The sequence below is a fragment of the Pelodiscus sinensis genome, chromosome 20 (genome assembly GCF_049634645.1).
Source record: "Pelodiscus sinensis isolate JC-2024 chromosome 20, ASM4963464v1, whole genome shotgun sequence".
NCBI classification, from domain to species: Eukaryota; Metazoa; Chordata; order Testudines; family Trionychidae; genus Pelodiscus; species Pelodiscus sinensis.
The window spans coordinates 18,851,650-18,878,335 of NC_134730.1; the positions used below are offsets into that span (position 1 = coordinate 18,851,650).

The 26,686-nt window shown below is 41.9% G+C and overlaps 2 protein-coding genes across 2 annotated transcripts in view; both read left to right on the plus strand.

The window, feature by feature from the left end:
• Positions 1-8,471, plus strand: part of DGKE (diacylglycerol kinase epsilon) — a 32,900-nt gene extending 24,429 nt beyond the window's left edge. Inside the window, exons 10-11 of the mRNA XM_006125151.3 lie at positions 84-195; positions 532-8,471. Coding sequence (XP_006125213.1) covers positions 84-195; positions 532-723 — 304 coding nt within the window. The 3' untranslated portion in view covers positions 724-8,471. The remainder of the gene's footprint in view (positions 1-83; positions 196-531) is intronic.
• Positions 8,472-12,453: 3,982 nt separating this feature from the next.
• Positions 12,454-24,761, plus strand: LOC102455638 (meteorin-like protein). The gene is made up of 4 exons (XM_075903835.1): positions 12,454-12,677; positions 14,145-14,557; positions 16,760-16,819; positions 22,303-24,761. Exons 1-4 carry the CDS (start codon positions 12,586-12,588, stop codon positions 22,617-22,619), a joined length of 882 nt encoding a protein of 293 aa, XP_075759950.1. The 5' UTR covers positions 12,454-12,585; the 3' UTR covers positions 22,620-24,761.
• The last annotated feature ends 1,925 nt before the right edge of the window (positions 24,762-26,686 follow it).

Sequence of the window (26,686 nt, forward strand, 5' to 3'; positions counted from 1 at the left end):
AACACTGTAGTTTCCTAGTTACTTCAGTGTTATTCACAACTGGGATTTTTTTAATGGTAAATGTCTCCTTTTTTAAAATTTAGGTATGATGATGGACTTCTGGAAGTTGCTGGGGTTTATGGTTCTTTCCACTGTGCACAGATTCAGGTGAAATTAGCAAATCCTGTTCGACTAGGACGGGCACACACTGTGAGGGTAGGTAGCATTTATGCTTACCCTTTAATTGGTTTTTTGAGTCAACGGTATCATCTTATTTTAGGCACTCAGCTGTCCGATCACGTTATTGTCTTCAAAAGCTGCAGTTTGTCAGGAAATCTGGTGTTAACTTTTCCAAGAAAGATGAATTGCCACTTAAATTGCACCCACATAACTCCGTGATAGGCGCCCTATACATGCGTGTAATCAACAATATACTAAGATTCCCTGCTGGGAGGCTGAAACCTTGTTGTATCATTGGCAGTCATTGTAATTGAGATATCTTTGCTTGTAGTGAACAGTTCTGATTATATATATGTTCTTATTTAATACCAGTTGATTCTGAAGAATTCAAAGATGCCAATGCAGGTGGATGGAGAGCCATGGGCACAGGGACCCTGCACTGTTACCATAACTCATAAGACACATGCACTGATGTTATATCACTCGGGTGAACAAACAGATGATGATGTTTCCAGCATGTCTGAGCAGGAACACACAAGGGAACAGACAGATGAAGACGTATAGATTTTTTTTTTAAATAATTTTACATAATATATTAATTTTCATTAACTTAGAACATTTAATATCTATTTAACTGTCTCAATAACTAAACCTTTATGCACTAAGGTATAGACTTGTGAGTGGCGGAGAGGTGAAAAACAAAAGCCATGCTTTCAAGTATCAATGTAAAAACCTCTGGGCTAAACTTTAGTAAAACACTTAGGTGTATACTGTCAAAATGAAAACCATAACTTAAACTGATTTTTTTTTAAGCTAAATGTTTTAGTATGTCTTGAATACTGTTTTCTCTTTTAAATAAGTGATGTCTTACTCAATTCAACAATATACTGTGAGGTGCACTTAAAAGAGATATTGAAATGAGACTTTGTATAGCACAGCCATCTTTTAAGACCTGTATCACAAGATTTGTTTTTTTGTTTGTTTTTGGTGACAGTTAGCAACCCTTTTAAAAACTGCTACAGATAACTGATCTTGTCTGATGATGATCCCTTATACATATATGATCTAATTTAGTAAAAATGTATTATCTGCTAAAACAAATAGAGAACGGAAGTAATGTTTACTTCCTGACAAGGTCATGCAAGATGAAGAATAGTTTTGCAAGAGTTATAACTTTATCTCCCATTTTAAATTTATGACCAGAAAAGAGCATTATTACAGACATGTGATACAAAAATATGGAATAGATGTAACAGTAGATATAAACATCCTGTTTAGATAACCAGCAAAATTTCTTAAGATGAATATTGATGAGGTTAAAGCATCTCAGGTTTAAAACTTCATGGCCAACCCAGCCAAAATCAGTAGTTGCTCTTCAGCTATTTTATTAGCAAGTAACTTAACCCTACAAAAGAATTTGAAGCGGAGGAGTAAACCTGTCACTAATCGTTCCAGTTCCATGTACTGAAGATTGCAAAATAGTAACTGAATGTATAGTAGATATGTGCTGCATACATTAAACCCAGTGAGAAGCTAAGGAAATAGTCTTGGTCTAAACGCTGAATTTTGTTGTTGTTGTTGTTGTTGTTTAACGTCTTTTGTCATTTTAAGGCAGCATCCTCAAATAATTTTCCTTTTGTTTTCTGTATGCTAGTTTAAAGGGACACTTTCAAGTAGGGTAGTTTATATATAATTTTACAAAATCTAAAAAAAGGCTCAGTGGATTACCTAATGTTAATGAAAATGTTTGGTTTTTAAACAGTTTATTTAAGCCTTTTCATACAGGTTTATGGAAACTGAACACAACAGCATTGTATCAGTGCATCAGAGACCAGGAAGTAAAACAAACCCTTTATGTCCTAAATTCTCCATGCTGAGTGAAATGCAAAAAGCAAACATAGTTTATGTGTAAAAAGTTAATTATGTTTTTTGAAATTCTTCTATTTTTAATAATCTTGCAAGTTAAAAATGTTTTAACTTGACAGTGTCCCTTAAAAGTTTACATTCTGTATACTACTGACATTAATACATTCTTATTTAGACAAATTTGCAAGATGTTTATTATAGATGTGATTAGAATGTAATGAATTGTAAATGTTGACAAAAAATGTAAATTCCATGCTCAGTAGCCTTGTATACCTCCTTTGATGTTATAATTTATCATGTAAATGCATAGAGCGAGTTGAGACACAAAATTCCACATAAGAGTAAATTAAAAATACCCAAAGTAGATATTCCATGTTATAGCTAGATCTTCTTTAGTTAAAGCATACTTTAGGTTATACTAGCTTAGAAATCATTTTAAATTGGTAAGTTTTATTTTATTTATATTTGAATAAGTTATTGACACTTATTAAAATAAGTATTTATTTATGTATTAGGCTCTAATGCTTGTGTACTAATGTTTATAGATAAATTATAAAGCTCTGAAATGCAGATAAGTTAGACAATGACAGGGTTGCTTGACCTATGCTTATCAAACTGTTGGAAAGAGTCATCTAACATTTTTTCTGGAAATTTGCAAGATCTATTTCAGTATTCATAGGATCAAAAACTGTTCAGCAGTTTGAATCCCTACCCTACCCTTAAAACAAAGCTTATAAAAATGCTTTTTTTTCCTGGCCCAGTGAAGATGAAAAATCCATCCTGTCTCTCCAGATCAGTGTTTCTCAACCTTTTTGATATCAAGGACCATCTTGCTGAAATCCTCAGCTGTGTCAAGGGAGATCTCAGGGACTAGCGCTAGTTCACAGGCCGATTGTTGAGAAACTACTCTAGATGACAGCACAGTTGGTGAGGGCAGCCTGTCTCCCAATTTGTTTTGTTCAGGGCTAGAGGAAGGAAATGCAGGTTCAGCACCTCAGAAAATGGGGTATTGCAGTGGTGGTACTGTACACAAACTAGAGATGGGAACACTTGACCGATTACCCAGTAAGAATCACCCTTGCTGGGTGATGGTTACTGGGTAACAATTAACTAGTACCCAGCAATAGGCAACCCCTCGCCCACTCCCTTTTAATCTGTTAACTTGTTAAACACTCTGTTTAACTGGTTAACCAATTAAATGGGATTTTACATCCCTGATTGCAGACGAGCTCTATCCTTCCACTGACTGTAACTCGCTGAGCACTTCTCAGGATCTGGAGCCACATGAGTGAAATACTCTGGGTAATACAAATCCATGAATAGCCGTGTAGTATAGATGGAGAATGGGCAATGAGGGCAACGGGTCATCTGACAACTTGGAAAATTTGGAGAGCTGCTTTTTGAGGATTGCCCTGTTTGTCTCAGCCAGATCATGGCTGTTTGCATGCTGATGGGAAGAGAATTGTGCTGCATCCCTGAGCAATTAGAAGTAACTGTTGAGATTGCTGAGGGCATTTGATAGGTAACGCATTGAGGTGTTGTAAGCTTGGAAAGCCTTTCACAAAACTTTATTTGAAGATTGGAGACGATTGTAGTCACTAGATATGGATATAGATAGCTATTACAAAGTCAGAGATGCCAGGCCCAGTTTTCCTGTAATTGTGTCTAGCTGTCTGCAGGCCAGAGGACTTTTGAAAATATAAATGTTAAGGCTAAAGTTTAAATATCTCAGGTGAACATAGGACTTCCCATCTTACCATCCTGTGGGATTTTTTAACTTCTCTTGCTTAACTGTTTTATTTTAATCAAAACGTTTCAGTTCACCACAAAGGCTGCGTCTAGATAGCAGTGCTATTTCAGGATACCAGAATTGTTCCAAAGTAGCAACACCGCGTCTATAAACCTGCCCGTTATTTCAAAATAGATTTCAAAATAATGGGTGCACTATTCTGGTGTCTCTGTAACTCTCGTTCCATGAGGTTTAAGGGATGTTTTGGAATAGCGCTTTATTTCAACCCACGGGTGTAGTTTATGTGCACCCAAATTCAGAGTCAGATTCTGCTGTCAGTTTCTCGCAACTAGTGTAGTCACGTTAGTCTGACTACACTAGTTATAAGGCATTATCATTTGCCTCCATGCCTAATTTGCATATGAATTAGATAAAGATACTTTCATTTTTAATGTTAGTTGCTCATGTGCTCTTTTATATTATGGCTGTGAACCTGATAAAATTCACATTTTAAAATAATAGCTGGTGTAAAAAACATGAAGCACCTGATACAATATTGTCTATTGATTATCCTAATATTTTTAATTAAAAATAGGTGTTGACAACTGGAAACATAAAAATATTGCAATATATTAGTTACTCAGAAGAGGGTGCTCTGCTATTGAAATTCATGCCCTACTATAGGAAAAGCAACACAGCATTTTAGGATGACTTAAATTATGAATACATGTAACTTCTTAGAGGCTTTCATAACCCTGATAATTTGAATAAAATGTACAGATATGGAAATATAAAGATATTAATTTAGCAAGCATTCAGAGTATTCACAAAGCAGTAATTCTAAACTATTTTGAGACTGCATTGCAGTATATGCTAGTGTAATTAAAGACTGGTCACTGCATCTGTTATAAATCCTTTTCCTGGATTTATAGCCTACAAGTGAAAATCTTTTGGATGGGCTTAAACTTTCACACAAAGACTAGCTATTGAGTGAATTCTTTTTCTCCTCTCACAACCCCCTTATTAATCTTCGCATTATTTATATATCTTTTTCTTAGAATAATTTATAGATCAGAGTAAATTGGTGGGGGGAGGGGTGTTGACACATGTCTGATTTTATTGACATTTGGTCTTCTGCAGCCTGTTTTTAAAAGCAGTGTTCCTAGCCCATAAGATGGGTCCTACACCCTTTCTTTTTTCCTCTTGAAATAAAATAGTTGAGCTCTGAAAGTAGTTGCCAATCACGTTTATCTTTTTTTATAAGAAATTGTGCTACTTATTGGCTGTGATATATTCATAACCTGGTATTTAATTGGTCATGTGTTTACAGTGGAGTCCAGCATAGCACCCAAAACTACCACAATGGGTGAATAATATGGTCCAAATTCTCTTTTCCAATGCACTGAGAAGGCTCCCATTTTAAATGGCCACACCAAATTTAAAATCACAAATGTGTTTTGAACATTTTTGTAATCTACTAATTGTTCTGGATTGCATTCACATAAACTGGAGTCATGGATGCTAATATCTTTGAAAAACAGGCCCCTACTTATTTTTCTCTGTTGGGCCCTATTTATATTTTCACATTGTATCCTATAAGAATGTAAGTGAGAGAACCTGATTTTGATAACAGGATGCAGACAACCATGACTTTGCAATCATTGTACACAAGGTAAATCTTATTGCGCACCGTATTAACAGACCAGGATTAAGACCTAGTCCCAGCAAAGTCTAATCCCAGTTAACTGTCATGATGATGATTAAACTTTGTCATGACTTCCATTAACCATAGTCATGATTATCAGTACAGATATTATGTTAATTCACTTGATTTTCACAATTGTATTAAGCTGCTCTATTTTTTTCCACACAGCAACAAGGGAAATAAAAAAATATTTGGTAATGGTAAAACATGATAGTAAAATGACTAAAATTGATGAGGGTACCTGGGCAGTTGTAATTCTAGAAACGTCCTTCTAATTCTTTTTGTGTGTTTGTGTAATTAACTAGTTTTTCGGGTTTTGGTGTCCTTGTAAATCAGAGCCATTCTGACGTCAGTGGACAGTTCTGTGCTTATATTTAGATTGCATTTCAGTCAGGCATTTTTCCCTGTGTATGTAGACTTGTGTCCTGTGCTTTTTTTTGTTATTGTGGTATTAGGCATGGTATATTTTAATAAGTGTAGGTTCTACCTGGTAGTCCAGTGCACTTTTTTTCAGAGGACAATATTGACTAAGGAGAGAGTGCTGATTATTTCCATTGGATTTTATGGTCTTTGCCCTGAAACCTTCAAAGACTTATGAACTTGATTTTTAGAGCATATGTTTTTATAGGACCAGGACCTTGATTTTTTTCACTCTAGCAAAGACAATCAGCAATGTGCTTACAGTGGTTTTCATTTGGGTAAGCAAGCAAGTTGAGATCCAAAATAGCCTCCTTACAAAGTGCAAGTTATTGTCTTATAGCTGAAAAAAAAAGGTCTGTAGGTCTATTGTTCCATAGTTTTCAACAGCATTAAAAATGTTAATGTAATACACGTTGACTTTGTAAAGAATGTCCGGTTGTTGAAAATGTACTGCTGTTACTTCAGATATAAGAGTAATACATTTATGAAATCCCCTGCTTTTATTTTCCTATTTCATTCCACAGTGTGACTGCAGATTTCTTTTTTTTTAAACAGTCAACTAGAAATAATTAGAATGATTTTAGACTTAAAGGAGATTATGGTAGTGTTTTCAATAGTGTGACTGATCCTTCTGAACTTGAACTATCCACTTTAAAAAAATGCTCCAATCTTGTTCTGAGGAACTGTAGCTGCTCCTACAGCACAGTGTAGGGTAACAGAACGCCATTTGGTTGGTATGAACAGTATTCTCTCATTCCATATGTTTAAGGTCCAATCCTGCAAGCACTAAGTGCTGAATAGTCACTGATCTTAGGATTGGGGTCTTTTGAGCTAGATCTTCCGCTGGAGTAAATCAGCATAGTCCATTGAACTAAGTGGCGCTAGGCTGACTTCCACCAGCTGTAATGTTCTGGAAGTCTCAATTACCTTTGTAATTTAAAATGATCTTTTGCTTGTCTTTAACATTGTCCTGTCTTCTGTGCCCACAATATCTATGATGGTCTTTACATTTCCAAGTTCAGAGTTGTTAATTTAAAATATTTGTAGCCATCTGACATAAAACTGATTATAGTATTGACTCCTCTTTAAAGAGGAAAAGAAAACTACTGTTGTAAGGATTTCAGTCTGTATCTTCAAAGTTTACATCCCTCATTATGTATGTTTACGACTAACTCCTGTAGCTTGCAGAACTCTAGCCATCTAATCTTTATAGATGTTTTTATAGTAAAACAGATTTTTTTTATTTTTGTAGCATATATCTTCAGTATGTATAGCAGAAATAACTATTCAAAAACCATATTCTGAATATTGTAAAAATGTGAATTTCAAGAGCTTTAACTGTGAGTTAGCCATAGTCACTTAAACAATATTTGTGAGAAAATACCAGCATGTTGAAGGTTTACAAAAGCCTGTTCTTTAGGTTAGAAAAAATTCTGGTATTGTAATATGTTTGTAGTCAATGTGCACATGCAGATTCTAAAATTGCACTAAATAAGAAAAAAGAAGAGCTATTTATTAATTCAAGCACTGGGTTAAAATGCTGAATTTCTAACATTTTAGGGTTCTTTTTATCCAGTAAAAGTGATGTGTGGTTGGTTAGTTGTTTTCCCATGGAATATTAATATGGGAATCAATTTATTCAGAAACATAAATTGGGACATCATTTTGCATATTAATATGTGGCTATCGTTCAGTAAAGTGTCCAGTAATTAACAAATGCCCATTTATCCACCACCACCTCTTCAAGCCCCCCTCCAAAAAAAAAGACATTTTGTATTCACAGCTGCAAAGTGTTTGAGTTCTTATTTGTAAGAAAAAATGACCAACCAGCTAGGGATTGCACCTCCAAAGTATCTTTAAAACGGTGGAAGATAAACTTATCTTTTTTAATCCCCTCATAGAATTAGTTGCTCTTCTGCTTTCAAAAAAGAGTGAATAAGCTGTGTGTGAAATGGTAAAGTTTTATACAAAATTCTAGTCGTAAAAGTAAGGAACTATTTTTTTTTCTTTTAAAATAATCTGTATTCTTGCTATACACAAGCAGCAATGCAATTTTGGAAAAAAATATGGTCAAACTTTTTGCTTTATGTTTATGCACTTTTTGGGTTTGATCATATTCTCCTTAAGGAGACAGTACTCCCATTGACTTGAATGGGAGTTTTGCTGTCCTGAGGAATATATGTTTGGTTGCTCCAACAGTGTGCTGACAAGTTTGGTTAATCATTGCATACAAGTGTTGTGTATTTTGTTGAGAAGTAAAAAATATTTGAGCAAGCTTCTGTTTGTAAGCAATTGTAAATTCAAAGTAATTCTAGGGAAGTCAGCAGAACTCCATTGATTTCAGTGGAGTTATTCAGATTTACATTGGTCAGTTTCATGCCCTGCTTGTTTTTATGACTTAGAAGATATGCAGAAAGGAATACTTTTGAAAGGATGACTTCATATTTGTTTTAGATTAAAACTGTTTTCATACCACTGATTCTGTTGCTGAATTTCCTAAAGCCTCTTTCTGATGTCTTGTTGATCTGTATTGTATTTCTCTGTATAAACTAGATTGAAGAAAATGTGTGTGGATTAAAACATTTGAAACTGTTTCGTTTTTCATGATCATTCACAAAACTGAACACCCTACACCCTTCCCCCGGCCAGACACCTTACTTCCAGCCCACTCCAGCACTCTACATCCTACCTAGACCCCCACTCCTCACCCCTTCCTGCACCCCTATCCCAATATGGCTTGTGGAAAGCCCTGAACCTCAGTCCTCTCTTCCCCTTCCCCCGGCTGGAGCACCAGGGAAGTGAGGTGTCTTAGTTGGTGGCCACATCAGTGAAGGTTGGGGGATATTGTGTTTTGGGGGGTTGCCTTTTGTGTGGGCTCCCAAATGATTTTTCTGTGAATCAGTGACCCCACACAAAAAAGGTTCCCCACACTCTCCCTACCATAAATAACAGACAACATTGAAACCTTTTGTTTTGGACATAAATTAATATTTTACTTTGTTTAAAACGAAGTTTGGTAAACTAACATGATAGTGTTTAATCTGTTTAATTATTTTGATTAATAATATTTCCTTTCTTACCATTTATATATGCCCCCCTATAGTATAGCTGCATATTTAAATTTGTTATGCTCCAGTAGCATAATATGAATGTGTCAGCAAAGGCATTTTGTCATTATGGGTGGTTGACTGGTGGCCCATGGAAAGGCTTGTGTTGAGTGGGGTCAAAAAGTTTGAGAACTACTGCTCTAGATGGAGCTTGGTGAGGGTAGGGGACTGGACTTAATGACCCCTCAAAGTCCCTTCCAGTTCTAGTGTTCTATGATTCTATGTATTAGTAATGGATGTGTGGTGGCTTTTTAATGGGTGTTTTTATTGAGACTGCTCCAGGTTTTGAATGGTAATGATTAACTGTCAAGCCTTTTTATTTTTTTAAATACCTCTCTTAAGAATTCCCAGTCATTTATATAAGGAAATGGAAATTGTGCATTTTTTATTTCAATTCAAAAACTGGAAATCCAATTCATCCTTGATTTCTTACCTGCTGTTTACCGGACTTGCAATTCTGAATTTCATCTGCTTCAGAGGTAACAGTACTTTTAATCACTTCTGAAGAAGTGGGTTGTGCCCACGAAAGCTCATGATACCATCTACATGTTTTGTTAGTCTTTAAAGTGCTACTAGACTGTTGTTTAAGTTTTTGCTAGTAATATGGAAGTACACTCAAATACATATACATCTCTCTATATAATTTGATGCTTGCTAAACTATGTCAGTTCTCTGGGAGATGATGAGAGATTTCTGTTACACAGTCTTCAAATAGGGAGGTTGCTTTTCAGAGTGATTTTCGTTAAAATGAAAGGTACAACAACTTGAAATGTCTCCCTGGTGTGCGTTTACTAACAGGAAATCAGAAGGGAAAGTCTTGGTTTTGTTTTTGATCAGTCCCTTAAGTGGCACCTATTCCTTATCTCTGGGGAGGCCAAGGATTCATAACCCCCCCCCCCCCCCACCAGAACCAGGTAATGTTTGGTTATGACCTGTGATAATATGAAGGCGAGGAAAGAAAAAAAATCCTGAGAACAAGTCAAAGTATACGCCAAACTCTTGGCGGAAAGGGAACGCTGTGGGTCTCCTTTTGGAAGCGGTTCAGAGATCAAGTGGCTAAATGCTTTCTCCTGATGGGCTGGTTTGGGTGTGGAGTCCTTTGTGACTAAATAAATCCTCCTACGGGGCCACTTCATCATAATGTCAGTTTCCTCCCAAATCCTCTCCTTTCCATGTCCCCACCCTGACTAACAAGCACAAAGGAGGGGAGCTCCAGGATCTTAACTCTTATATTGTGCTACAATCAGACCTTTTAAAAGACTATTTGCATGTTGCTTTTTATTCGGGATGGGGTCAGGTCATATATATTCAGCAGCTCTCTTCTTAAATGCCTGAAACAATGGGTTCACAGAAGCTTGGTCATCATTATAACACAATCGTTCACACGAGATCTTATTCTACAATGCCAGGGGAGGTTTTTTTGCCTCTTATTTTTTAGAAATATTTTCATGCAATATACTAAAGTAAACTATAGATCTACAATATGCAAGGACCACAGGGTTGCACCAACTGTTAGATCCACTGTCACGTACATTTTAGGCATAAAGCTTTCTTTAGGTGAAGAGTATTATTCAGAGCCTCACAAAGCTGAAAGCTAAGCCCAAGGATTTCAAATGAGTGAAGAAAGTTAGGGTTCTAAATACATGATCAAAATAGTGGAATGCTCAGTACAGCGCTGCAACTCATCTTTGCTTATGCCCTAAAACATTTGTTAGCCTTTAAGGTGTCACTGGACTCCTTGGTTTTTGTTTTTGTGTTTTCTTACTTAGGGGTCTAAAGAAGGATTTAGGAGTCTTGTTTTTAGACATTTTAAAAGTGAAAGTTTTGACCTGCGTTCCTTGATTTCTGGAAGCCTTTTATTATCACATTTCCTCATGCAGAAGAAAAAAGCTTGTGGCAGAAGCACGAAGGCCCCATATCTCTCTACATGCAGCTGAGGAAAATGCTCTGTTAGCCACAAGGTAACAGATGGCCTAGGAAGCTTCGTGACCATGGGCCCTGTCTTATTGAGAGGAGGAAACAATGCCAAGCACATCAGCTTGTGCCACCCAACAGAGTCCAGGCACATTGTGGTAATCCTAGTGTAAAATCCTAATTCCACGCTTAAGAGCTGCAGAAAAGACCCTCAGTCTCTCTAACCCGCAAAAGAGCAGCTCCCCATGTTGCGCATTGAAAATATGGAAAGGGCAATGCATATAGAAATCTAATTATTGGCAGGCACAGCCCAGCTTTTAACATGATAATCGCAGGGCCCTCGTGCTTTCTTGTGCATGGCCCCCTGAAAGGTAATCATGAAAGCCAAAGTTAAAGCGATTGAATTTCCATCAGTCACTCAATGTCCGCTTTGATTATGCTGACATGATTTTTTTGTTTGTTCTTAAATTGCAGTGAGAAAAGTGTTATTAATCACTTTAAAATATTTTAAGACAAAAGGGGATTGTCTCCATAATGAGAGGCAGAAAGGGCTAAGAAAGGATACTTTGTGTGCTATGTAGATGGCCATATATCTCTTTATTTCCTATTGGGCAACACAAATCCCTGCATGAAACCAAAGGGGAGTCTAGCTTCGGGCAGGCTACTCCACTGGTGTCAATCCCTGTGCTTTGTTGGCATCAGTGCCTGGCAAGGCTAATTCACGCCAGCTGAGGAGCTGCTCCTTGGTTCCTAAATTTGCTTTCCTAAAAATGACCCAAAGCCACTAGTGCTGTTAGCAAATCGTAAGGTCCAAGTTGCAGTCGGGGCCGGGGCGACAATGAAAAACCGTCCTGCTGGCAAGGGCTCAGGTGGGGATGTTCCTATAAACCCAGGCCCTGTGTGTCTAAGCAGCTTATTGCTAAGGGATATGCCGTGGTGCGACACAAGCCCCCTGGGCAGGGACAGGGTTGGAATCTGGCGGCTGGAAGCAGCTTTATCCCAAAGCCATGGGCTGAAGGCACCTTGTGGGTGCGAGCTATGTTGGAATGTGGGGGGGCTGCATGGCCTGCTGCTGGGTGGACAGCTCTGATGCAACAGCTCGCCATAGCCCCTGCGAGAGCCTGACAGGGTTGGGGGGCACCTAACAAGGGCTGCTGCCTTTCCTGGCTGGTGGGGGGGGGGGCATAGTTGCTAGACCTTGGAGTGCTGGGGGAGAGGGGGATGGGTGCTGCAGCACCCCCTGGCTTCAAGTGGTTCCTATTCTATGCAGGTGTCAGTTTGGTTCAGTGGCTCTTCATACCCTCATTATCCAAATTGTCCCAACAATCCTGGGGGGGGGGGGAGGTTGAGACAGCAAGGGGGGCACCTGACCAGGTGGCCGGAGTCCCCATGCGCCCTCCCCAGTCTGCCCCGTCCTGAGGGGGGAGGGGAAGGGGGTCATTTGCTATTGCAACCGGTTCTGCTGCCAAGCTGCAGCCCCCCCACCCACCCACCCCCTTGCTCCTGCCGCCAGCCCAGCGCCACAGGGCTGGGGGGGGGGGGGAGTCCAGCACAGCCTCCCCCCACCCCGCCCAGGTTTATAACGCCGCGGCCCCAGGCCAGGCGGCAGCGCCTCCCGCCCTCGTCCCGGGGCTGCAGCGAGCGCGTGCGGGCTGCGCTCCTCCAGGGGCCGGGCGGCCCCCCCCATGTCCCTCGCGCAGGCGGCGCGGCTGCTGCTGCTGCTGGCGGGGAGCGGGCTGGCGCCCGGCGCTGCCGATCGCTGCAGCTGGAAGGGGAGGTAAGCGCCGGCCGGGGGTGGGGAGCCCCGAGAGCCGGGCCACGGACCGGGCGTGTCCCCTCTCCCGGGCCGGGACTGGGGTGTTTTCCGGCACAACGGAGGTGGTTGGTTTGGGGGGACTTGGGCTGCCAAAAACCTCAGAAAACTCCCCAGAAAAGCCAAAAAAATGAGACTGGCCGGGGGGGGGGCATTGTCTGACCTACCCCCCCCCCCCCCGATTGATCACAATTCTCCCCCCGCTGCTCAGCGGGCAGAGGGAAATCTGGGGGCGCTGTGTTCTCCCCCGCCTGGGGCGTGCGAGGAGGGAGACTGTGCATGGGGCGTGGGAAGCACTTTCCGAGGTGGGTCGGGCCGCCGGCTTCTTCCCAGGGGAGCCAGAACCCACCTGCCGTTGGCAGGTGGCGAGTTATTGCTGTGTTTGAAGATGGGGAAACTGAGGCACGGGGCAGCAGCTTTGTGGGCACCCCTCCGGGCGAGTCTGTGGCCGAGCTGGGGACTAACCCCGGCCCGCTTTTAAATTTTCAAAGTCCACCTGATTTAGGAGTCTAAGCCCATTTGCAAAAGTGATTAAGCGTATGGGCTCCTAATTCTCATTGAAAGGCACTGAAAGCAATGGGGATTTTGTCCTGGTTTGGACTGGGGAGCAAAGGTAGGTCACTACTGGGCACTTCTGAAAACTCTACCCCGAATCCGTTGTGGAAAAGGAGACATAGGCTGAGCGTTGAAGTTGCAATTCAAGCTCTGAAGCATAGGGCAAGGGGAGGGCTTCACTGCCCAGCCTCCAGCTTCAAAGTGCTATCTTCACAGCTGTTTTTAGAGCACTAACAAACCCCACGCCACCGTGTCACCCCGGGCTGGGAGATGTACTCTGCCACACATTTGCGTACGTTACCCTGCATCTGCTACCGTGCTGCTTCCCACAGAAGAGGCTCTCCTTTATTAACTGCCATGCAACCCCTAGGGAAAGAATTAAATATAGTAGCATTCGATTATAATCATAATCAATACAGACAATGAATCTACGTTCAGTAGTTGCTGTAACAGGACTTTCGATGCACATTGCTGGCTCCTCTTGAAAACGGGGAGAAAAGACAGAACAATCCAGGTGCCAGGAGCTAGAAGAGATTTACAGATCATCCAGGCTGTCTCTGACTCCTGAGGGGCAGTTCTTTTCCTCTTTCATGTGCAAAAAAAGGGCATTGTTATTTCTTACCTGTGTTCTGAAGCCCAGCTGAGAAGAGGGCACTGCACACTTAAAAAGACAGTCCCTATCTGGAAGAACTGGCGATGTTAATATGCAAGGCCAAAGGTGGGAAGGGAAACAGAGGCACAGTCATTAAATGGGTTACCCCAGATTACACAGCAGGTTGGTGGCAGAGCAGGGAATGGCCTCAGGAACTGCCACCAGCCTGTGCTGCCGAGGTTTTGATGATTATTAAGGCTGTCTTCCTGGCCTTGTCTTGGCAGTGGCTTAAGCTGGGAGCCGCATTCCCGCACAGTGGAGCAGGTCCACCTACGCTGCACCGAGGGCTCCCTGGAATGGCTGTACCCCGCACGAGCCCTGCGCGTCGTCCTGGAGCCCAACCTGTCGAGCAGCAGACACACCACCGTCTGCATCAAGCCGGCGCGTGACTTCCAAGGTGCCAGCATCTACGTGGAGCGCGCTGGCCAGCTGCACCTGGTGGTGAGCGAAGCCGAGGCGGCACGGTTGCGCCCTGTGGCCTGCTTCAGCGCCCAAACGCCACAGCGGGTCGCCCTTTTCCTGCAGGCCAGCCCGCAGAGGGACATCAGCCGCAGGACGGCCAGCTTCCAATACGAACTGCTGAGCAACCAGAGCACCGCCGCCGGCCCTGATGTCCAGAAAATGGCCCTTGTGGAAGGTAAGGCTGAGATCTCCCGTGGGCCCTGATCCATCCTGCAAATGGATCTGTGCGGGTCCACCCATGCAATCCACTTCCATAGGTTTCCCACTCTGGTGCAGGGCTTCATTAATAGGGAGCCAATTTCACAAATGGGGCTGCAGTGTCTCTTAGCAGGAGAAGGATCATCTCTTCCCCAGGAACCCCAACCCCCATCCGCTTGTTAATGCAGCACGTGGATTATGGGAGAGGGATACAGCAGGAGAGTCTCTCTAGGTATGCCTGCTCCGTGCTACAAAAGCAGGAAATGCTCCCAGTGCCATGAGAGGGAATTCTTTCCTGTCCCCATATTTGTCATCTAATTTAATTCTGGACACCTAAGCAAGATTCACTGGGAAATGGAGCGGGGGGGAGATCATGTATGCAAAAGCATCATCTAAGTGACTAGGTTCCTGAGTCCCCTTTTCAAAAAAGACTTTAGGCACTTTAGGAGCCCAGATCTCCCTGAAAGCCAGTGGGATGTAGACTCCTAATGACAGGAGTCCAGATCCACAAAGGCTAGATTAGGACCTGGAGGATCCTTTTGAGGATCTGGAGCTGAGTATCTTTTGTAAAGGGGAGTTAGGCTCCCAAGTCCTTCAAGTGCTTTTGAAATGTTTGCCTTGGCTCTTTTCCCGTTTGCACCCTGCGGGAGCGCTGTCACCAAGGCCCACTGAAAGTGACAGGGCGTCTTCCCCGTTCCATGGGATTGGTGCCCAGCTATCGCGGCTGTGACACAACCACGGAAAGGAGCGTTCAGAGCTGCTCAGATCTGTTAGCCAAGGGCTGGCACTCGGACAGCGTCGTCCACCTGTAGGCAGGGGCAGATGACCATTTCGCAGGGCCCAGGGCAGCACAATTTTGTGGGGCCCCCCTTTGCCACGGCGCATGTGTGGGGCTTCTTGAAGCGCAGGGCCCGGGGCGGCCGCCCCGCTCACCCTGCCCTATATCCACCCCTGCCTGTATGGCATTGGCTCAGGGCTGGGGCTGGCTGTAGGAAAGTGGAGGGAAGGAGGTTGAATAAAAAGGACTTTTTCACTGGCCTCTCCCCTGTGTTGGACTGTACATAATGGAATCATCTTTATTTGGGACAGAAACTACCTGATTTCCCAGGGGTATGTTCAAAAGGCAGGAGTAAATTAGAATTAGGTAGAAATAAGCAGGTGTGTGATCCTCTTGGCCTGGATGTGTAAATTACAAATACAAAATCATAACTATTCCTGAATAAACCCATGCATTATCGAGGAAGTGGAAAGCCCCTGAGGGAAACAGGGTTTGAGCCACAGATGGGGATTTCCAGAATTAATCCCTCAACTCTCATTGACTTCAGATAGTAGTGGAGCAACTAATGCCCTTTATGGCCATTTGGAAATCCCAACCCTAATGCTTTACTTGGCATTGAAGGATGGTGGCCCCAGAGTCATTAGAGACATCCTCCTTGATTCTGACCTTCTGATTATTCTTGCCTCAGATTTGTGACTTTCAACAGTGAGGAAATAGCCATATGAACTCCCAGGATATCACTGCCCTAGACTAAGACCAGAAGGAATGTAACAAAGTCAGCAAGAAAGACTTTTGCTCTGTGCTTGAAGCATCAGACTATGAGTCAAGAATTCTGTGTTCTATTTTTGGCTGGGCTACTCATTCATTGTGTGGCTGTGAGCAAGTCACTTCTCTCTGGGAGATTTAGGTTGTTAATTTCAGACAGTGTCTGGAAACTCTCAGAATCCTGATTATAAAAATGTTCCAGGATTTCAGAGCAACGGTCTCTCTCCCACCGCCTCTTACCAGAGTGTTTCTGCAGCATTCCCAGCAATGAATATAATATGTCATGCAATGGATGGAAGAGGCTAAGAAATACAGAGTATTGTAACTGTTGGTGCTACATTGTAAGATTTCCAATGAAATTCACTTTGGAAATTAAACAAGAATCCGACCTGGAATTCTTGACATTTTTCAGGGTTCAAAGTAGATGGATGAGTAAAGTATATGGCAGCAAGTACCAAAGTTTTCTGCTATATCTCCAAAACCAATTGAACTGAAGTAAAGAAAGTAAGAATATTGTTTAAGAGACTGATCCAAAGTCCATTAAAATCAATGGATCAGGCTGTCATCCTCACACACTCACCAGTCTGTTCACAATCATTATTTTATTCATCAGTAACTGATTCTTTGCTTCTTTAGCAATGTGCCGCCCCTGTGACAACACGGAGCTTCTGATGGCCATTTGCAGCAGTGATTTTGGTAAGCAGACTTACAGAAAAACATGGACCCTGCCATGACGGCAGGGAACTGGACTTGATGACCTCTCAAGGTCCCTTGCCATTTTATGATTCTGCTTCTAATTATGCACTGATTATTTCCCCTTTACTTGCCTCTTCTTTAAATGCCTCAGTCTTCTTGCTCTTCAGTCTCAAAACGTCACTAGCTTGTGTCAAAGAATGAAAAAAAAAGATTTATAATGAGATGGGATAAGTCAGTTCTGCTGAGCAAACACAATGAATCTAGGTAGGCGGAAAGGCAAAGCCATTTTTTTTTCTTTCCACATACACCGCACACAGTCCCTCTTTGACCTGAAGTTTTTTGCTGGAATCATTTTGTTACTGTTCCCGTATCTTTCATGTCCTGATAATTTTACACACTTACACACATGCCACTTATGCAGCAGAAATTTTCTTTACTTACATTTCATCTAATTGCACAGATATGAAGAATTTTAAACCTATTCATGCTGGCTGGCTGTTTCCAAACTGATCACATCTTTAAAATGCTGGGACTGTTTCTGACTATGTCGTACTATGTAGCTGTTGAGAGGATTTCAATTCAGATGGAGTTGTCCCGAGTGCAGCTCTCGTAGATACTATCAAATCCCCTGCAGCTTTTATAGTGTGTTGGGGGCTCCAGGAAATACTCTGAGAATTTAAGCCCGGGCAGTACATTATACCCTCCATCAAACTTTCCAGTAATGAGTCTAATTATAGCTGCAACCCCACAAAGCTATTTTAATGGCCCTAATCCCGCATCCATTGAAGTCAATGGCAACCCACCGCTGCCCCATTTCCACTGCCTTCCATCAGATCACAAAAAAAAAGATGATCTGATGAAGTGCGTTTTGCCCACAAAAGCTCATGATACCATTTATTCTAGTTTTTTTCATATGGTGCTCTCAATGGAGTTTACTAAACTTAGCACGAGAGCACGCACTCTCTCTCTCTCTCTCTCTCACACACACACACACGTTCTGAGGGAGTCACTTGGGGTGTGTCCAAACTACATGGCTCCGTCGATGGATCCATGTAGATTAGGCTGATCGGCAGAAATGAAGCTGCGATTTAAATTTAAATGGCTGCCCCGCTCTGCCGATCAGCTGTTTGTCGGCAGAGCGGGTCAGTCTAGACGTTCCCCTGTCGACAGAAAACCCTTTTGTCGACCTCCCCGCTATACCTCGTGGGATGAGGTTTACCAGGGCGGTCGACAAAAGGGCTTTCTGTCGACAGGGGAACGTCTAGACTGACCCGCTCTGTAGACAAACAGCTGATTGGCGGAGCGGGGCAGCCATTTAAATTTAAATGAAACCGCGATTATTTAAATTGCTGCTTCATTTCCCTCTGCCGATCAGCCTAATCTACATGGCTCCGTCGACAGAGCCATGTAGTTTAGACACACCATTGGAGTGTGACTAGATAGCGGTGCTATTTTGGGATATTTCCAGTATCCAGAAATAGCTATTCCGCATCTTTTTAAACAAGCCAGTTTTTTGAAACAGCTTTCAAAATAACAGGCTCGCTATTCTGATATCCCTATAAATCTTGTTCCACGCGGATTAAGGGACGTTTCGAAATAGTGCTCGATTTCAAAATTTGGCACTTTGTAGACAGCACCAAATTTCAAAATAAGCTATTTTGAAATACACTTGAAATAAGCTATGCTATTTGCATAGCTCAAATTGCGTAACTTATTTCGAGCTATGGGTGCAGTGTAGACACATCCTTGTTTGTATGAACCTAGTTGTATGAAAAGATTTACTTTTTATTAATGACACCGTCTTTCTGTCACAGCATTACACATGCCTTTGAGAAAACAAATGCTCTAATAGGTGGTAAAGTAATAAATATGGGAAACAGTTAACATGATGCTGTAGCAAAGGGTTATCACCTTCATTTCATCTTGCAAAATCTCTCTTGATCTTATTACTTCTCAGTATTGTCTCTTCTCTATAACATGCTTTTTTAAGTTTTATTGCACTGATTTTTTTCCCTCTATACTAAAAAATTGTACCATATCAATTACACTGGTCAATTTAAAGTCGTACAAGTATCCCTAAAGTGAATACAGTTAAATCTGCTTATAACTAGGCTATATCTCTATCTATCTCTATCTATATATCGATGGATATCCTATATCTAAGATTGGCAGAATTAGACTTTTATATTTTCATCATTTCAGCAAATACTATCAATGTTTATAGTTAAGATTTTTCAATTTTTATCAATTTAAGTATCTTTTATCAACTTAAACTTTCACAGATGTGGGAAATGATGTAATGATAAGTAGCTATTGAGATTCAAAAGATAAAGCTTTCTAACTATTAAAACACAAATTGTCTATCATATGTCGGAGTATAAAAAAAATACTTACATCAAACTAATAAGTTCTCAGGCAGGGTTTTTTAAAAACCTTTTTTCTCTCTGTACATGTTGATGATCATGCTGTCCATTGTGAGTTTGTGAGGACATTGACCAATCCTTACTGATAAAAATCTACTCCTTATGGCTACTTATAAATGAAATTAGTGCAAGGAATCTTGAGATGAACATAACTACATTCATTCTAGGGTTTGTTCTGATCGCACAGTATTAGTAATATATATACCTGATAGACTAGTACAAAAGTGAGTCTAGCCAACATGTATTCCTGTGCCAGTCATCTTTCTTCTTTGTTTGAACTAATTGATGCAATCAACCTCATTGTTTCTACTTGATGAAGTTATCAGTTCCCATGCAAACTGCTCTCCCTCTGCGCAGCCCTACAGCCGCAGAGACTGACAGATGTGGAGGCCTAGGGCACACAATGGGGGGCATTTATACTCATAGCATCAACAGACCAGAAGCAATAGCCCTTTTAACGGACTCTATTTATGACCTGACTTCCTTGCCCTAAGCTCACAAATCGCTATCATCGACTATTTTGATTAGAGAAAATAGCTGCTAATGAAAGTGTAAATGACACCGGGAGTGAATGGGGGCTTTATGGTGCCTCTGAAGGCAGAGGTCTTCAGTCACTAAACCATGAGCCAGGCAGGAGCAACTTGGAGCAACAGGAACAAGTGCATTATAGCTTGTCAATAGACTTGACTGCATCTGATTAAAGATGCTCACACAAAGAAGGAGATGAAGAGCAAAGCCGAGACATCTGTTGTGCTGAGCCCTTGCCTCCCTTGGAAATGAAATTTGCTAAGGAGGTTCGTGGGCTTTTCAGAAATAAGCTCTTTGTGCCCCTTACCCTAATGAGACCATTATGCCCAAAGGAAAGAGCTACATGGCCGATATTTTGCAGATTTCCAGCTAAATGTGTAACCTCTCATTTGCTCAGGGGCTGTTGGTAAAATGGGTGAGGGTCACTCTTGAGTATTCCCTGTATTCTGGATTCAAATTGAATTTGTTCTTGAAGAAATGTAATAAGAACGGTCAGGTCCCATTGTTGCGGGGGCCGGGGGGCGGACTTTTACACTGGCGAACAACAGACCTGAGTTTTGCTGCTGTGCAATGGGTGACCTTCCACATGCTGTGGCCACAAATGTTTACACTTCCGTAGCCCTTTATTTCATGTTTATTTCCCAAATCAGCTATACCAGCTTTTATGGGAGGATGGATTTGTGTGCAAATGACATGATTTAAATGAGGCATAAAGGCTTCTGTTGCTCTGAAAAAACAGGAATGAATAAGTATGCTGGGAAAAATGGAGGGTTTTGTCAGTAGGAGACAAAATTAGGTGTGGCTGCCCACCAGGCTGAGTTTTTGTGGTACGATTTTCTAGCATAGTCTAGACCTAAGGTTCCAATTCTGCACTCCAGTCCACTAGCATCCCTGCATCCACAGGAAGCTCCCCTGGAAATCACCAACTGTGTCCAACAGAACACAAACCATTGTAATAACTTAGAGCCCTGCGTGGATGCAACATTTGTATCTGCATCTACAACTGCAAAAATTATCCTCAGCTAAAAAGTGCATATCTGCAGAATTGCAGGGTTCTAAATACAAAATGTGTATTGGCATCTGTAGCCGCAAAAATGAGCCGTGGATACCCACAGCCACATCCCAAAATAGGGCTCCAGGAATAGCTGTTCCCTGTTTTATTTTGACTTGAAGACCTAATTTACACTAGGCTAGATCCTCAACTGGCATACTTCCATTTACTTTACTGGGGCTATCGATTTATATCAGCTGACCCTAAAATGTCTGTCCTGTCCACTAGCTTTTGATTTTATTTTTTCTATAGGAAACTTTCATATTAGGCAATATTTTTTTTAATTGAGTGCCCTCGCGGCCTTACGCAGGTAGAACATGGCTGCTAATTGATTTTGATTAAGTCACATCAAACTTTTGTCAAAACAAGTCTCCTGATCCAATTGTGATAAGGGGGAAATTTTGTTTCAAGTCTGATGTCTGTCCAGTTATATAAATGAATGAATGACATAAATGTCTAGTTTCAAGTATTTTCTGATGTGCTTTATTAGTTATGGTGTTTGTTTAAGAAACCTGTAACATAGTACAGTAGCAATCAAAATGGAATTCTAAAGGATAAAATCAATGACCTAACATATGGTTCTCAATTTATGACAGATGGAGCATCGGAGGTCTGCAAAGCCCTTCCCTGGGGGGTCTCAGAGGGAAACATTTCAGTTGTATTTGCACTGGTGTCTATCAATGCAAATCTACCACTGGCAGTAACACAAGAAATTATAGTTTAGCCAGAGCCCTGTTCTGAGTCCTGACTTCTGACCCTATTACTGCTTGCAACAGTATTTCAACTGGTGTACAAAAGGTATAGTGGGGAATTGGGGTGATGATCATTCACTGGGGACAGAGACTGAAAACAGGGCACCCTTGAACCAGACTCTCATAAGGAAATTATTCTCCTTAATGCCTGATTATAGGTCAAGAAGCAATGGACTTAAATTGCAGCATGGGAGGTTTAGGTTGGACATTAGGAAAAGTGTCCTGTCAGGGTGGTTAAACACTGGTATAAATTGCCTAGGGAGGTAGTGGAATCTCCATCACTGGAGATATTTAAGAGCAGGTTAGACAAACACCAGTCAGGAATGGTCTAGATGACGCTTGGTCCTGCTATGAGGGTCTCGAGGTTCCTTCTAGTTCTAGGATTCTATGAGTCTAGGATTGTGTGTTGGTGCACGCTATCAATCAGCTTCTGTGTTGTAGCCCAGAAGTGGCTACATGTCAGCAGCAGTAAGCCCTGCTCTCAAACAGGCAATTGTTTATATAGGAATTTGGAACCATCTGTATAAAAGGTGCTTTGTAATACCAGAAAAATATTCCTTCTAGCAAGGAACCCTGCAGGAGCCATTATGAACACTAATAAGAGAGCAAGCACTGAGCATTCAGATAATGTAGTTTGTTGAATGAGCCACATCAGCATCTGGTAGTTGAAATTTTCACGAGATAGCTGTGCCATAACCAACTCTGTCTTCATGTCGTCTTCCCATCTAGTGGTGAGAGGAGCTATCCAGAATGTTTCCCATGACCCTGAAAATCACATGTCCTGGATTGAAGTCAGTGTCCAGAAAGTCTACAGGCAGAAAAACCGAATTTTCCGACCAGATGAAGCTACTGGTGAATGGCGAGGTCCCATAAAAACCCTGCTGCAGTGCAAAGTGAAGAAAGGTGCTGGGGATTTCCTGTTCACTGGCAATGAACATTTCGGAGAAGCTTGGTTGGGCTGTGCCCCTAGATTTAAGGACTTCAATTCTATTTACCAAACAGCCAGAGAAAAGGGAACAAACCCATGTGAGTTTCAGGTTAGCTGAAATGCACATCACAGGAGAGCTGAGTAAAAGGATGCTCGGGGTGCTACTCAAGAGTTTCAGCAAAGGTTGACAGCAAAGTGTTCAATAGATCTAGGGCTGGGAGAGCCTCTAGAGGTTTCTGATTCTGTGAGCCTCTCTGAAACAGGGACAGTGAGGCCGCAAAATGGTTTAAATTCATGAACTGCTTTGCCTTGTAATTCAAATGCAGATGGTTTTCCTGCCACCAGCATTTTTTTAAAGGGTTGGATTTCCCCCCCTAGCTAAAGAGTAGCATGTGCTGTGTTTTTACAGCGGTTCCCAACCTTTTCCAGATGGGGACCTATTTTGACAACTCAGGAAGACTTGGTGACCCAAGGCAATTCAAAAATGGGGGGAGGAGAGGAGACAGAGCCACCTGGGGGGAACACTTGGTGACCCTTTTGAAATGTAATGGTGACCCATATTTGGGTCCTGACCCATAGGTTGGGAAACCCTGGTTTAGAGGTAGGAAATGCTTCACAAAATCTAGGAAGCTGTAAGTGGGCATCCTGTCTGTATTGTATTTTTCATTAGCATTTTCTTCCCTCTTCTCCGCAGACTCCTCTTATTTTCACTCTGTTTTAATGTTTACCCATTAGACTCCCTCCCGCTTCACTGAACCTCCCCCTCCCTCCCTGTAAGGAGGAGGCAGACTCAGCAACACAGAGCTTGAGTTGAACTACTCAGCCTACAGCCTATCAGTGGGTTTGTGAGTTTCCTGATGGCTCTATGTGGGTTTCTTTCTTGGAATATTACAACACATGGGGCATACGTTCAGCTGTTGTAAATCTGGGTAGCTCCCATGTCTGCTGTGGAGCTTTACCAGTTTATAGCTGCTGAGGACCTTCTTTCAAGTATAGAAAAACGCTGTAGTGAATTATCATCATCCTGGGTAACATAAGTGACCAATATGATGTAATACCCCAGTTCATCCAAGTTCTAGCAGAAAGGGACTGCGGGTAAAAACCGCTTATTTCAGTGTGAGGCCAGACATGCCTGGCTAGCCCTTAGCCCCATGCATTTGGATCACAGTGAACTGTAGCTAGCAGTTGGTATGTAGAAAAAGAGCCAGCTGAGACATAACTGAAGATTGTGCTGTATCAGAAAAAAGGTGGAATGGGTGTTCTGTTACTGAGTCTGATCTTCCTGGGCTTTTTTAGTATTGTGATTAACTCAATGAGCAGTGTTACTGCGTTACAGTTTGCCCTGTGAACTTTGCTCAGCTAAAATGAACAGGCATTTATGTTTCAGAGATGGTTGCATACAACCCAGCATCAACACTTGCTCTGCTCTTCTGAAAGTTCGTGCCCACTGAAAACTATTGGGCTATGTCTACACTCGCGGCTTCTTGCGCAAGTATGGCTGTTCTTGCGCAAGAATCCGCAGAGCGTCTACACTGCCCACCCACTCTTACGCAAGGAAATTGACAGTACGGCGTGGTAAGAGAGGGCTTCTTGCGCAAGAGCTACACTCTTTTTTAACAGGCGTATGCCCTCTTGCGCAGGAGCTCTTGCACAAGAGGGCAGTGTGGACGCTCGGCAGGGATTTCTTGCGCAAGAAAGCCCTATGGCTAAAATGGCCGTCGGAGCTTTCTTGCGCAAGAGAGCGTCCACATTGCCATGGGAGCTCTTGCGCAAAAGCACAGCGCGCACATGGCAGTGGGGACGTTTTCTTGCTCAAGATTTCTGGCACAAGAACCCTTGCGCAAGATGTTCTAGTGCAAGAAGCCGCTAGTGTAGACATAGCCCCGTTGGTGTGGATTTTAGAAGTCAGATAGAATGGACTACTCTTAAAGGTTAGTGTTTTTTGGTTATTTTTTTTAAAGCGCAGTTCACATTTCCCTGCTGTCCTTCGCACTTTCAAGCATTGTGTGTGCTGATCACCTATTTACTGTATTTGACTGTTTTGTATATTTGGGAACATTGTACATTGATCTTATGAAGGATCGTGGATTTGTTTTGCCTGTGACTACAAAGGCCCTTATCTATATATCAACATTACCCGGAAAATAAAATATTTTGCTTTCAAAATCTTGATGATAGCTCAACACTGTGTCAGTCTTTCAGAAGAACTTGACATGGCATGGTGTTTTTCCAAGTGTTAAAATGTTTTTAAATATAAATGATCCCCTATGAAATTAAACTGTATAAAGAGATACACATGCATTATGTACATATCAGATATTTAATATAGAATTTTGCAATGACTCACCAATCTTGAATTTAGCAACCTGGCCTGCGTGCGGGCTGAGAGCTGACATGCACAATCTCTCGTGTTATTCATTAGTCTGTTCCTATTCCAGTGGTGTCATAGTCTATACACATCATGCATGAAAAGAGCTCTGAAGTCCAGGCTCTCGAATGTCACATGTAGAATTGGTTGAAATTTTTCAGATTAATTTTTGCTGTTTAAAAGAATGGTCTTTTGGGGGAAATTACAGAATTTCACCAACATTTTTATTGAGAAAAACCCCTTTTCTTCTTCCCCTCCCCTGCAAAAAATTAAAACTTACAAAAAATTATGGTGGGTTTTTCCTTTCCCCCTTCTCTTTTCCTGTGCTGAAAAGGGGGAAGAAAGGGGAGGGGAAACAAACACTAAAAAACTTCACAGCAGAAACAAAACATACAGAATGCAAATTAGTTTGACATTTTCAAATTTGTTATAAACTTTATCATGCGGGGACAAATTCTAATAACAAATAGACCCAGGTGCTAAAGCAACAATTCTCAGAGGTAAAGAACTTAAAAAAGAGGGAGCTTCATGGAGAGAAGTGTTCCCTGCCCATGTATTTGTGAAGTGATGCTGTGTGAATTGTAACGAGCGATGCCTGGGCTAGCACCCAGAACAGTCCTGGTGTAGTAAGCTTGACATCAATAGTTGCTGATTCTTACATCAAGGCTAAGCTTGTCCTAAGTGTTTCAACAGCAAGATCCAGGGTGTCCAGCTTTAGAAGAGGCTTCATGTGTAATAAATGGGCAACATCCCTCATAGTTCACTTTGGATAAAAAGGCCAGTTAAAAAAACGCTGCCCAAGCAGCAACGTACGGAAAGAGTAGCAGGAAGTTAGATCGTAACGGTCAATTTCATTGGCCTGACAAACAGACAGTCATTGTTGAAGCTAATGAGTCCAGTGGTTGTGATTAGGTCAGGAATTTGGATTTTGGCCCTTGGTTTCTAAGGAGCCAATTTGGGAAAGCTGGAATGGCAGCCCACCAGGTTTCCTGAGCACCAATTCATTTCAGAATGTGGCGTAAATACTATCTCTGTCCCTCCCTTCATCCCCCCAGTTTCTGAAGAGTCACAGGGAATCATGCTGTCTGAAGCCACACTAGACTAAAAGGGAAGAGTTTTCCTGGCATTAGCTGGATTATCCCATGCCTAATAGGAGACAGTGAGAATGTTTGTGTGTCTATTGTAGTCATCCCAACAGTAAGGGGGTAGCAGTCCTACACAAAGCAAATTATGCAAGCAGTTTGTAATGCCCACAACTGCATTATGTAGCAGGCATCCTGGTAGCACATTAAAAATTAACACATTTATTAGGGCATAAGCTTTTGTGAGCTACAACTCACTTCCTCAGATGCTGAAGAGAAAAGACAGAAAGAAAATACAGGGATGGGAGTGTGGCATCAGTGCTAATTAAATCAGAGTGGATGCCGCTCATCTCCAGCAGTGGTGAGACGGTGACAATACTTGAATGGGAAATTATCTGCTGGAGTGAGAAGCACTCTTTGGCTAAGTCTATACTGTAGTCTTCTTTCGGCAAAGCATATGCAAATGAGGCATGGTGTGGAATATCGCCGTGCTTCATTTGCATAAGTAATGAGCAGCTGGTTTTGTGCAAGAGGCTTTTGCCCAAAAACGAGCCATGTAGACGGCTCCTTTTTGCACAAAATCCCCCTCTTCCTCAGGAAGAATGGCTGTTGCGCAAGAAGGGGTTTTGCGCAAAAGGGAGCCATCTACACTGCTCGTTTTTGCACAAACGTCTCTTGCACAAAAACGGCTGCTCATTACTTATGCAAATGAAGTATGGCAATATTCCACACAGC